This window comes from Oryctolagus cuniculus, chromosome 4 (genome assembly GCF_964237555.1).
Source record: "Oryctolagus cuniculus chromosome 4, mOryCun1.1, whole genome shotgun sequence".
Lineage (NCBI taxonomy): Eukaryota > Metazoa > Chordata > Mammalia > Lagomorpha > Leporidae > Oryctolagus > Oryctolagus cuniculus.
The window spans coordinates 126,772,897-126,787,012 of NC_091435.1; the positions used below are offsets into that span (position 1 = coordinate 126,772,897).

The following is a 14,116-nucleotide window of genomic DNA, read 5'->3' on the forward strand; positions in this document are numbered from 1 at the left end:
CCTTTTCCTCACCCACATCTCCCTCCAATGTCTGTGAAGGAAATAATGATGCCCAAAACTGCAGGAGCCACCTGTAAAACAAAGCTCCATGCATGGGGGTAAAAGCTGAGGACAGGGCACATTGAGGCTGCAGAATGGAAAAAGACTGGGTCCTGAATGACTTGCCGGATCCAGACTCCCACTGTAGGTATTTGTGTATGATGGGAGAAGTAACCATCTTTATTGTTTTTTAACCATGGTGATCCAATAATGAATCTCTCCAAAGGAAATACAGTATGACGCAGAGCTGCCCAAACTCAGTTGATGTCTTGGTTTTCTTGTGGGGGTATTATATATATGTGGGTGGGGGACAGAGAGAGATTGAGACAGAGAGATTCAACATTTTTAACTTTTCGTAAGTTTACTTTCTGCATGAGTATATTTTCACTTGCAGTCTCAAACATTAATACATTAATACAAAACAAAATCAGGAGTAGAATATAAAAATCATATAAATTTTCAAATTAAGAAAGAATTCAAGGAAATTTTAGCGTGGGGATAGAATGTGAGAGAGTCTGCCCATTGAATACTGTGCTCATTCAAACCGTTTAACCATTTATACAACTGGTTGACATTAAACAAATATTTCTTAAATGATCAGTATGAACTAGGAGTATGGCCATGCACCAAAAACACAAAGGTCATTAAAGCAAACACGGACACTCAGTTAAATCAAAGACTATAGCAAGAAAGGTAGAGGGTTCCAAGGGACCCTATAGCAGCAGATACAAACCCATTTTAGAGAGTTTGATGATAACTCTCAGTGGATGTGGCGATTAATCTCAGACCTAAAGGGTGAGAAGGATGTTGCTGAGTGAATGTTTGAAGTAGGGTGGCCGAACACCGTAGGCACAGAGGGAGAGAAACATGCACCAGGTCCTGGTGACTAAAAATGTGGTTTGAAGAAACACAAAAGGGAGCAGGTGGTGTTCAGTGAGGCATTTATGCTAAGTGCCTGTGGTAGGACTTTTTGCAAGGGACAACTTTAATAGATTTGTCTTCTAAAGAGCATACAGGGGCCAGCACTGTGGCACAGTGGGTTAAAGCTCCAGCCTGCAGTGCCGGCATCCCATATGGATCCCAGTTTGAGTCCCGGCTGCTCCTCTTCTGATCCAGCTCTCTGCTATGGCCTGGGAAAGCAGCAGAAGATGGCCCAGGTCCTTGGACCCCTGCAGAGACCCAGAAGAAGCTCCTGACTGCCTTCAGATCAGCTCAGCTCTGGCCATGAACCAGCAGATGGAAGACCTCTCTCTCTCTCTCTGGCTCTTCCTGTCTCTGTAACTCTTGTCTTGCAAATAAATAAAAATAAATCTTTTTTTAAAAAGAGCATACACAGTCTTTGAAAAGTAAAATCAATGTAGATGTATTTTGCAGGCAGGGCTCAAGGTGGCTGGAAAAAGGGTGGCAGCAATGTTAAGGAGGAGAAGAGCAATTTCATGGGATTCTCAGAGGAAGGGAACCTTACAGGATACAGGACTGCGGTGAGGACGAGGGAGTCAGGATACGAGGGAGTCACGGTACTTTTTGGATTTACTATGAAAGACCTGGGTGGTTAGAGTACCTTCCATTTAGGAGGGCACAAACCCTGGAGAAGGAAGGTTTGAAAGAGATCAAGACATGAAGGTAACTGTAAGACCCCTAAAAAGAGCCATTCAGGTCACATGACTGCAATGATATTCAGAAAGCTATATATGAAAATGTGTGCATTAAAATTTAAAACTAGGGGCCAGCGCCATGGCGCAGCGGGGTTAACACCCTGGCCTGAAGTGCTGGCATCTCATATGGGCGCCGGTTTGAGACCCAGCTATTCCACTTCCAACCCAGCTCTCTGCTGTGGCCTGGGAAAGTAGTAGAAGATGGTTCAAGTCCTTGTGCCCCTGCAGCCATGTGGGAGACCTGGAAGAAGCTCCTGGATCCTAGCTTTGGACTGGCGCAGCTCTGGCCATGGCAGTCAATTGGAGAGTGAACCATCGGATGGAAGACCTCTCTCTCTGTCTGCCTCTCCTCTCTCTGTGTAAACTCTGCCTTTCAAATAAATAAATAAATCTTTTAAAAAATTTAAAACTAGCTTAGTGCAGCACATTTCCTTTTTTCTAAAAATAATTTTTATTTATTTTATTTATTTGAAAGGCAGAGATGGAGAGAAAGAGACAGAAAGAAATCATCTATCAATTAGTTCACTCCCCAAATGCCCACAGCAATTAAAGCCTGCAGAGGCCAAAGCTGGGAGCCAGAAACTCAATATGGGTCTCCCACATGGGTGGCAATCACTCAACTCCTTGAGCCATCGCCTATTGCCTCTCAAGGTCTGCATTAGCCAGAGGCTGGAACTGGGAGAAGAGCCAGGACCCAAACGTAGGCACTTCAAGATGGAATGTGAGTTTATGTTTAAAAACTTAATTGACAGTCAGAGAAGACAGAGTAAGAAAGAGAGCTCCCATCAGCCAATTTACTCCCCAAATGCCCACAGAGGGTGGAACAGGGCTGTTGAAGGCTGAAGCCAGGAGCTGGGAACTCAATCTAGGTCACAGTTGGCACGGACTCAATTACTTGAGCTATCATCAATGCTTCTCAGGTCTGCACTAGCAGAAAACTAGAATTAGAAGCTGAACTCAGGTACCGAACTCTGATATTTCTAACATTGCTTAATTAGGTGTTTAAGTGAGCTAATGATAATGGGCTGGGGGAGAACAGTTATTGAATTGTGTCTTAGGGGGTCCAAAACACAATAACTGATGTGCTTAAAGGGAAGGAGATTTAGAAACACACAGACACATGGGAGCCATATAAAGACACAGGCAGAGACTAGAGTACTGCTGGTACAAGTCAAGGAGTGCTGGAAGCCACCAGGAGTTGAAGAGGTAAGCAGAGGGGGATCCTTCTTAGGGCCTTCTAAAGGAGGTAACAATATCAACACTGTGCCTTCCAGAACTGTGAGACTCCTATTGTTTTATGCTATGCACTTTGTGATACTTTAATACAGCAGCTTGAGGGAGGAAACCTTTGCTTTAACTTCAGAAAAAGCTGGGTTGGGAGGGAAGACCTAAATCCTAAGTCACTAAATGAGAATAACACAGTTAACTATGATATAACATAAATCTTTCAGGAGTTTTAATCTACTCAGGTCTTAGATTCAGCTTTTGCATTTCAAAACAAGGAACAACAGTACTTAATCCATAAGGCTGCACATATAAGTATATTCTATAATCAGGTAATTATAATAAGTTACTAGGCACAAATTGGGTATTTGTTAATCTCTAAGTGCAGCCGGACAACTACTATTAGAATATTACTATTATTGCTGTATCAGGCCTGATAAGATTTACGTGCACTTCATACTCTGCAGTATTAAGTATACTCTGAAGGCAGAGTATGAAAGCAGGTTTAGTATGCTGTCACTCTAGTACACAGTTCTCAACTGGGGGTGACTTACCTCGAGACATTAGGCAATGCCTGAAGACATTTTTGGTTGTCACCACTAGGAGAGGCGTGACTAGGAAACAGTGGGCAGAGACCAAGGATACTGCTGAAACACCCTACAGTATACCAGAAATCCTACTCTGATTCCCAACAAAGAATCTGGATGCGCCAAACGTCAACAGTGCCAAGGCTGAGAAGTCTGCTCTAGAAGTGCCTCTCAGTCAAAACTGCAAAAACCAAAGAATTCGCCTTCTCATCCTGACTAGTCAAATTAAGCATGTATCCATTTGAGATTTGGTAGAACAGTTCACTAGTAGAATGACTCAGGAGCAGCCTAGAATTAATGAAAACTTTAAACTTTCTTTTAACATCCTAAAAAATGTGAAAACTCTTGTGCTCAAAGTCTACTGTAGGGTCACTAAGCAAGCCCAGCTCTGAAAGCACTAGCATAACAACACATGCGCTGCAAAGTCAAGAAGGCCAAACTCCCCAGCAATTTCTGCAACAGGCCCAGCCTAAACCACCTGCCAGCCTGGATGCGAGGAGGAAGAGGACCTGTCCTCCCCACCAGCCTCTCCCAGTAGCCAGAGAGCCTCCCAGAAGTCAAAGCCGAAGACCACTGGGCACCCAGCTGCTAAGCTCCTAGACCAAACCGAGGAATTGAATTAGGCAGGAGGTGGCTGGATGCGTCTCAGAGAGCTGGCTCAGGTAATTATCCTTTATCTCTACCCTGCAGCCAAGCCTAAATTATTGCCTTTCTCAAAGCTGCTCTATCTCCTTCACTGCTGTCTCAGGCATGCAAGGCATTTGCAGTTGCCTCCTTGAAGCTGTCATGTAAATACGGCTAAGCATACTGTACATTTTTAACCCAGCCTGTTTACCCGGCTTCTGTGGTCTGCTTGCCACCTTCACCATGTGTTCGGGCTATAAACACATTGTTGGCCTCCAGTGCCGCTCCTTAAGTTAAGAGCACCCTAGAAATATGATGAATTCCCAGTTCTGCAAAAGGTTAAGTCAGGAGCTCTCCATTAGAGCTGTATATCTTGCTGCTACTTTTATCAATATTATGAGTTCAAATATATCTGAGCAAATAAATGTGGGCAAAAACATCCATGAAGGGTAGAGTAGAATAGCAGAGACCTTAATGCTAACTTTGAGAAGTCCATATTTATGGAGTAGTTCTGTGCAAGTTCAAGAAAAGTTGTACTGTATTGATTTAAACACTCTTAATGTTTTCAGCAAGTCATCAAAGTCATTATACTCAAAACAAGATTTATATTTAAAATTGGCTTGGTACTGTCAATGTATATTTTATCATTTAAATCAAAAGTTTAGTTAAAGCCTTTGGTGCACTGAGACAGAACAAATATTTCAACAGCTGGAAAATGTTAAAAGTCAAGAGTTCTGATGTTTAAAGAGACATATATAATTACCCTCCCCCAGAAAACAAAATATCTTGAAGAAAGCCAAGGAAACATGCTGTCTTATTGGAAACCAACAAAATATAAAAATACAAAAATCATAATTAATCTTCAGTCTTTCTTTATAAAATCCACTTAGCTACTAGAATTATTTAGACTACCTCAGGTAGAAGAAATAATTTCTCCTTGGAGATATGGAAACACTATTTTCCTAAGCATGAAAAATAATTATCAGCACCTTTACAGATTTATCATAGTCATATTACAGCTTTTCAGGGTAGGAAATACAAAGTTTTCATTCAGCTAGACAACCAAGCAGCTGACGTTTTTCATAATATGGTCAGGTTAAAAGGAACAAAAGAGAAAAATTCAATCCCTGTTTCGATTTAGTTTGAATTTTCAAGCTACAAATTCAGCAACTTGAAACTTGCATTTAAATATTTCATGATAAATTTTGTCCTTATTTCTGTATTTTGGAGGGGCCTATTTCTCTTCACCTTGCCTAAATTGTACCCTATAACCTAACCCTACTCTTATTATATGCTATAAATTCAGCCCATCATTATTTCCTATACATGTGGAATAACACTTCAGATTTATGTTTTTACTCTCAGATATTCAGGGAAAGATGGAATATTTATGTAGGACCAACAGGAACATATTTTACAACCCTACTCGAATGGGGTAGATTTAATAAAGAATGCTCCCTAGAGACCAGCAGCACTGAAGGTGTGTGTAGGTGTGTAATGCATATATGGTTGTGTGTGTGCATGAGGGTGGGAACAGTTGAAGGAACAAATACAGTAAAGCAAAGGCTTCTGCAATATTCCTCATGGACATCTCTATAGAGCCAGCCATAAACACATATGCAGATCCCTGCAGGAAGAACAAACACACTGCTAATCAACTGATTTATTTTATTAATTTCAGAAGGGGGTACAAGTAACTCCTTCCTAGTCACAAAGGAGTTTTTCAAACTAACAATCATTTAATAGCAGTGGATTTTAAGCTAAATTCCAAGGAGCACTGGAGTTGCCCTGTAGCCTGCTCTCAACTGGATCCACTTTAATCTGTTTTACACAAAGGTTCTAGGACAGAAGTTTGAAAAACAGTGAAGGGGAGTAATGAGAATGCTGCCTCTCCAGGGATGCCATGAGAATGGAATGGTACATATGTGCAAAATGCTTAGAACAGTGCCTTTGTACATTGGAAAAGCTCAACAGAGGTGGGCTAGAATTAAGATGCTGCTAATGAGTCAAGTCTTGACTCTATGGGTAATTTAAAGAAAATGAAGCAAAGATTTAACTATTATTCAACGAGTGGAAACTATACATCTATTATCTCAAGTTTTGAAGGAGCTTCACCCTAGTAGGCGCTTGAATCATAGAACTGAAAAGGCAGGATATATAGCCAGCAGCACCAGACAAAGTCTTACCTCTTTTTTTTGGTGATAATGAGCACGTCGTTAAAGAGAAAGAAGTAGACTTGCTGTCTGGATGTTCTTTTTGAGAAAAGCACCGTGTCTTCTACATAGGCTGTCAACTCACCTCTTTTTACCAACCACCGGGAAGAGGAGACTAAAGGAAAAGGCTACAAAAAGAGAAAAACTCAGTGCCCAAAGGCAAATTAAAGACCCTTTAAAATTATCAAAAGTAAAACATAAAACAAACAAGTGATATATCATGGCATGCATCAATATTTTATAGGTGAAAACTGCAAAACAGAACAGTATAGTGCATTCTCTACGACAAAATGAAAAAGAACAATTGATTTTCCAATATAAAAAATGTTAACTTGCCAACATGAAACTAAAATTCAATGAGGAAATGTTATTGGTTCAATCAAAAAGTATGACTGTCCATTAACTCTCAGCTGGAAAAGAAGACGGAACTGAGGAGTCAGTTAAAATGAAAAGGCCTAGTAATTAAATCCATCTGTATCAATTGCGATTGTTTTAGAGATCTCAAATCAGAATCTATACATACAGGAAAAATACTGCAGATAACAAGAAACAAATATAAAAGTGCATTCTGTTTATGAACTAACAAGGTTATGTTTCAGGAGACAAAAAATCTACAAACTAATGTTTTGTCTACTGAATATCTACTTAGTCTTGAAACACCTGTTCCTATGTTTATGAAAGTTTTCCCCTATGTAAACAATAAAGCAACCTTTCTAAAAACATCATGCCACTTTCTGGCTGTCAAGGTTCTTCTAAAATAATCCATCATAATCTTGGAGAAAAGCCCGTATCCAAGGAATTACATCCTGCCTTTTCTTTTTTCTGTCTTATGCAAGCCAATTGGAAAACTCTCAAAACCACAGAATAATCCCTACCCTTCAGTGCTTTTTTTTTAGATACCAGAAATGCTTATTGCCAAAAATCTTATTTAAAAGACTATATCCATAAAATAGAAAAAGTTCTTGGATGCACAAAACAAGAATGCAGTAATGTGGTACACTCAAATGTCATCATTTTTAGGGAACAATGATTAAAAACAGCTAAAGGAAATTGAGGATATTAGGGAGGAAATGAGAAGGTTAGGAAAGCATTTCATTTCTTTAAAAAGCTTTGTAGAAGGTGACATATCATTTATGTACTGTTTTCCTGAAGGTAAAAACTGAAGATGAAAGATGAGGGCTAACCCCAAACTTTTCAAAACTGGCTATTACAGGAGACCATGGAGTTTCCAGTTCCATAAAATTCAAATCAAACAGTTACCCAACAGGGACAGCTGAGACCAAAAAGGTCCATAGAGACTGCGTGAATAACTCTGGGGGACCCCTCAGCACATGTGAGGTCACCACAATTCATGTGTTAGCTCTGGTCCTGCTGAGGAGCTGTAATTAGCTGGACCATGCAACCATCTTGCTATTTTGTTACCCTACTGGATGAACCAAGCATGGTATTACGGTTACGTTCCAGTGGATATGCCATCCTATGGCTGCTTTTAGGGGATAGAAGATGAAAGGTTTACTTTGTTTTGTTGATTTTAAAGCATATTTGACCTTTTTGAACTCCTTATACTCTACTAGGCAAAACTAAATTTTGACATAAACCCCTAAAATTGACAGTGATTCTCATTCAATATGTCTTTGTTTCTCTTGAAAGCAAAAACTGGGGGGCTGGCATTGTGGCACAGTGGGTAAACACACTGCCTGCAGCACCAGCATCCCATATAGGTACCAGTTTGAGTCCCAACTGCTCCACTTCTGATCCAGCTCCCTGCTAATGCACCTGGGAAAACAGTGGAGGATGGCCTATGTCCTCAGGCCCCTGTACCCTTGTGGTAGATGCTGAAGAAGCTCCTGGTTCCTGGCTTCAGTCTGGTCCAGCACTGGCCATTGTGGCCGTTTGGGAAGTGAACCAGCAGAGAGAAGATTTGGCTCTCTCTCTCTCTCTCTCTGTACTCTGCCTTTCAAATAAATAAAGTAAACCTTAAAAAAAAAAACTGGTAACACCAATGGTTTTTGTTTCAGAATCTATTGTCTGAAAATTTAACTCATTCAGACTGATTTTCTTAAACCAGTGCCTAAAAATGAGCAAGTAAAAAGAAATCAGAACTACTCAAAGTGATTCCTCTAGTAATAAAGTACTAAGATTGGAATCCAGATGTGAACCCGAACCTAGAAATGAAATTCATGAACAAAAATATATTCTAAACATCCAAATGACACAAAAAATGCCTATAGGGGCCAGTGTTGTGGCACAGTGGGTTAAGCCACTGCTTGCAATGTCAGCATCTTATATGGGAGTGTCGGTGCTAGCTTTGGTTGTTCTGCTTCCAGTCCAGCTTCCTGTTAATGTGCAGGGATAGGCAACAGAAGATGGTTCAAATACTTGTGCCCCCTGCTGCCCATGTGGGAGACCTGCATGGAGTTCCAGGCTCCTGGCTTCAGCCTGGTCCTGCCCCAGCTGTTACAGCCATTTGGGGAGTGAACCAGTGATGGCAGATCTCTTTCTCTGTCTCTTCCTCCCTTTATAACTCTGCCTTTCAAATGAATAAATAAATCTAAAAAAATAACCCTTCCTAACTCTGTAGATGCAACTTTTAGAAAATGTTGTGGTCTAGTAAGAAAGAACACCGGGGTCATGGCATAAACTAATCTCTGATTTCCGATCTTTGCGTGGTGAGCAGCTTGTTCTCTGCAACCCTCACTTCCTTTCCTCCCATCTCAGTGATGAACATTCCTGCCTTCAACATCCGCTTGCAACTCTACAACTGTAGCCCCATCACAATTTCTCCCTCATTATTCTTATTCTCCCTCCTGGCTCCCTTTCTGCAACCTATAGAATATCCTGAAGACCATTCACTAAAAATGGTCCCTTCACTTGGTGCCTCCTCCACTTACTATCACTGCCCTGTCCTGTTTCTAACCAACTTCTTGAAGTAGAAGCCTGATATGCTTAAACAGTTTTACATCCCACTCACTCTTTAACATGCATGCATACCATTCCTGACAATGCATCCAAGTAATATCATTGTTTGCTTACTATGAGTCAGGCCTGACCCTAGTCTTTAACATCTCTTAAACAATTTAATACTCACAATAGCCCATAATGGAAAGTATTATTATCTTTTTCATCTATTATTTTTACATTCCAGAAAATCAAGACATCAAAATTTAGGTAATGCCAACAGTTGTACTGCAGGTCAATGGGGCAGCTACTCTCGCAATTCAGACAGGCTGACTTCAGGGTCCATGATGGCTCCCCAAGTGCCAATGCAGGCACATGTTCCTCCCTCACTCATACTACTTCTGTTTAGCACATGACACTCTTCTAGAAACTTCCAAATTTGAAAATGTATATATACACACATAATTATTTCCTTCACATTAGAAAAAATCAATTGTTACGGTTAAGAATGCAGACTTTCTATCACTTCTCGGCCTTCTGGCTAAGATCAAGTGAGGAATGCAGACTCTGGAGTCACACAAATGTGTAGATGTAGGCTTCACTGCTTGGTGCATGAGCTTGGGCAAATTACTACATCTCTAGCTTGAGATTTCTCTAAAACTGGGATAATCATAATATATTTCATGGAGTCTAACAAGAATAAAACAAGACTTTACGGAAACGGCACAATAGTAAATACTCAGTAAACATTTTCCTGGTAGTATCAGCTATAGTTTGTACCTCAAACCAACCGTGAGGAAAGCAGAACTCAAAACTTGCCCACAAATTTGTTTCTCCTCCTGGATCTTCATCTAGTGGACAGTGTGACTGTCCATCCAGTGAGCTGGCCTAGACCTCTGTGGCTTCTCTGCCACTGCCGGCTCCAGGCATTGTGTCTCCCCAGGTCGGCTGCCTGTCTTATAACTGGACTTCTATCTTGGTCTTATTACCCTAGAATTCAACCTACACATAGCTGCCACAAAAAAAGCTTATAAACAATAAATTAAATTTGGAGGTGGTGAGGCATTGCGGAGGTAAGTGTTAAAAAGAAAAAGCAAGTACTACTACAAAGAATTAGTGAAGAATCTTCCCACCCTGTTTCCCATCTACCCAATTCCCACCTACTGACCACTGTCTCCCCACAGGTAATCATTGTTAGAAAGAGAGCAACATTCAAACACTGGTTCACTTCCCAAATGCCTGTAACAGCTGGAGCTGAGCCAGGCTGGAGCTAGGCTGAAGCCAGGAACCAGAAACTCAATCTGGGTCTCCCAAACAAGTGGCAGGGGCACAGTGCTTATGTAATCACTTTGCAGCCCAGGGTGCACATCAGCAAAAGCCAGAATTGAAAGTAGAGCCAGAACTCAAACCCAGGGACCCTGATGTGGGATGTGGGAGTCCTATCTTAACAACTAGGTCAAATGCCCTCCCCAGCATTTTTCTTTTAATCACTTCTGGATTTGCAAGGAATTAGAAAAGCCTTTCTTTCCCAAAGTAAAGTTAGCTTTACTAAACATACATCTGACTTGTCACTTTCCTGCTGAGAACTTTCCACTGGCTCTCAACTAACCTAGTGCAGCCCTTCCCTCCAGTACTCAGAGCATCCACAGGTGCTTCCGCTCATCACTATTCTGCCCTGCTCCTTGTACACCCAATTTCACACACACTAAGTGCTTATATATGAGCTACATTAGCTGAAATATGCCCTGTGCATTTATTCTTCTTTGCTCTTGGAAGACTCTTCCTGACTCACTTTTCAGGACTAAGCTCAAACTGACCTGTAGTCAGTCCCCAATCTCCTACTCTTTACTCTTTATCCTACCTTTACAGCATTTTTAAAGAGGGTTCTCAGCAGTATCCCATCTACAGATATTTATGTTCTCATAAACCCATCATAAGTTGAAACTACGATAGGTTGAAAATGAATTTACTACATCTAACCTACCAAACATCAGAGCTTAGCAACACAGCACACCATACAGCCATCAGTTGTTACTCCTCTGGTTGTGTGCCCAACTAGGAACCACAGCTCACTGTTTGCCCAGGATCACGTCATAGTATTTTACTATAAATAGCATGAATCCAGGAAAAGACCAACATTTTCCAATGAATGTCTATGACTTCCACACCATCATGAAGTCGAAATATCAGAAGTCAAACCATCATTCACGTGGGAACTATTTTTACTGTAGTTACAGAGCTATTTTCATGAGTCCTTTGATTTTCTGGAGTTGTCCCTAGACTGTAAGCTCCCTGAGAGCAGGGGTCATGTCTTTGCTTTCCTACTGTCTTCCACAAAGAAGATGCTCAGTAAGTCTGTTATTAGAATGCATGTGCTTGGACAAATCACTTAACCTATCTTTGAAAACTAGTTTTTCATCTTAAAAATCAATTGAATAAAAATGACCACTGTTATCTGTAAAGTGTTATAAGGGCCTAAGATTTTATGAGTATTTCTACTTAGTACTAATTAGTATTTCCATGTGGTGTAAATTAGGTGGGCCACTACAGATCTATACTTAGTATATTTTCCTTTAGGATTGCAAATATTTTAATCATCAAACCAAAAGAGAACAAATAGACATAATTCAGATACTAAGCTGATGTTAATCACTTAGTTTTAAGGACCCTTGGTGGTATTTTTCAATTTAAAATTAATTTGAGGTTCTAGTGGGAGCTTCTTAAAGAAGTTTTAAATTAATTGATGTTCAATGAAGGAGAAAAAAACAGGGATTTATCACCTCTAAAAAGGAAAATGGTTAGAAATTTATCATCTTTAAAAAAGAAAATAAGAAATTTTTCATCTTTTTTTAAAATACATTTTTATTTATTTGAAAGTCAGAGTTACAGAGAGGGAGGGACAGAGAAAGACAGATCTTCCATCCACTGGCCTACTCCCCAAATGGCCACAGCAGCCAGGGCTAGGCCAGGCCAACGCCAGGAGCTTCATCTGGGTCTCCCATATGGGTGTAGAGGCCCAAGCACGTGTTCCATTTTCCCAGGCCGTTAGCAGGGGGCTATATTGGAAGTGGAACAGCTGGGACATGAACTGGCACCCATATGGGATGCCAGCTTCGCAGTCAGAGACTTTACCCGCTATAACACAATGCCAGCCCCAGAAATTTTTCATCTTTTAAAAGAGGTAGATAAAAAAATTCTTTTGTCAGATGATGTTTTCTAAAGTATTGGAAAACAAATTAGAAACAGGAGCAAGATTCTTTTTAAGAGTCAGGAGGAGAAAGATGTGTTATAAAATGGCTACAAATGTCTATATTTGGACATTTTAATTACAAAATGTGTGCATGCATGCACACACATATTGTTTCTATGTTATGTGTATGTATATGACACGTATATTGTCTTCTATGTTATGGATCTAGTTTGTACACTTACACCATTACACTCAGGATGTTATGGCAGAAGATTACACATACATTCAAGTTAGGACACCTGGACCTCATTTTGCTGTCACTATTTGAGTGACTCTGCGTCTCATTTCCCTTATGTATAAAATAAGAGTGTAGCTATTCTACATCATTGGTCCTCAGACTGACATGGCACGAAGCCTGTTCTCTGCAGAATGCCATGAAATGATGAGCACTAAGCTCCAATGCATGAATTAGAAACACTTTTAGTCAGAAAAAAATATAGCCAGCAATCTTAAACTGTTTAATGAAATTTATGGGTCATAAAATGAAATCGAATCACAACCATGAGCACTCACATCCATTAAGAACTCAGCTGTGAGCCAACACAGGACTACCCGTGACTTAGATGTGCTTTACTTGTCATGTTTCCTTTGTTCATCCTGTCATCTGCTCAAGAATAGTGTCACACAAGCAGTAACAGGCAGCACATATTTAAAAAAGCAGTTATAGGAGAAAATTGCGATCAGGGTCATGGCACAGTGGGTGCATCTCATATGAGCACTAGTTGGGAGTCCCGGCTGCTCTACTTCTGACCCAGCTCCCTACTACTGAGCCAGGGAAAAACAACAGAAGATGGCTCACATATCTGAGAGACCAGGATGGAGTTCTGGGTTCCCGGGAATGAACCAGAGAGTAAAAGATCTTTTTCTGTTTCTTCTGCAACTCTGACTTTCAAATAAACACATAAATGAGTTTTTTAAAAATCTGTCCATTAACAATCTTTTTTACAAACAAAAAAGAAGTATCTTTATCTGATTTAGGAAAACACCCCAGACCAGCTCATGGGATGTCACTGTTTCAAAGGACATGTTGAGAATAATGACAAAATCTTCTCTTGACTCTAAAAATGTATTATTAATCTACACCAAGCTTGGTGTCCTGGGGGAGAAATATGTGTATTTTAGCTAACATTTAAGCTTCATGGCCTGGAGAAAGGTCACTTTGTCTGGTGAAAGCAAGAACAGCATTGCCTAAAGCATACATATGCTATTCCCTCTGCCAGCCTCTTATCAATTTATGACCCTTCTTTAAAAAGCAAATTTTCCATCCACTTTATTGCTCTGAACTCTCTCCTCCTCCTACGACTTAAGTAACAACAATAATAAGCATAGATACAAGAATACCTTAATTTTAAATTCCAGCTGGGAGTTAATTGTGTACATCATCTCAGTCCTTTCCATCTTCCGGGCACCTTCATTGCACAGTCGAACCAACTGGGAACAGAGAAAAATGAGGAGGGTTAAGAGGCCAAAGAAAGCAAGCTCATGTTCAAATGCAGATCTCGCCAGGAAATAATTACCACCCGGGAAGCCCCAGAGACTCACTTCTGACAGTTAAAGAGCTCACAGTTTTACACAATTACAATACTGTACTCAGAAGTGGGGTGGTTAGGATGTGAAGACACAGGG

General features: G+C 40.4%; 1 protein-coding gene across 1 annotated transcript in view; it reads right to left on the bottom strand.

The window, feature by feature from the left end:
• The window catches only part of ARHGEF26 (Rho guanine nucleotide exchange factor 26), a 133,479-nt gene that overhangs the window by 28,472 nt on the left and 90,891 nt on the right, over positions 1-14,116 (bottom strand). Inside the window, exons 10-11 of the mRNA XM_017346853.3 lie at positions 13,832-13,921; positions 6,316-6,470 (exon numbers count right to left, since the gene is read on the bottom strand). Of these exons, the coding sequence (XP_017202342.2) occupies positions 6,316-6,470; positions 13,832-13,921 (245 nt within the window). The remainder of the gene's footprint in view (positions 1-6,315; positions 6,471-13,831; positions 13,922-14,116) is intronic.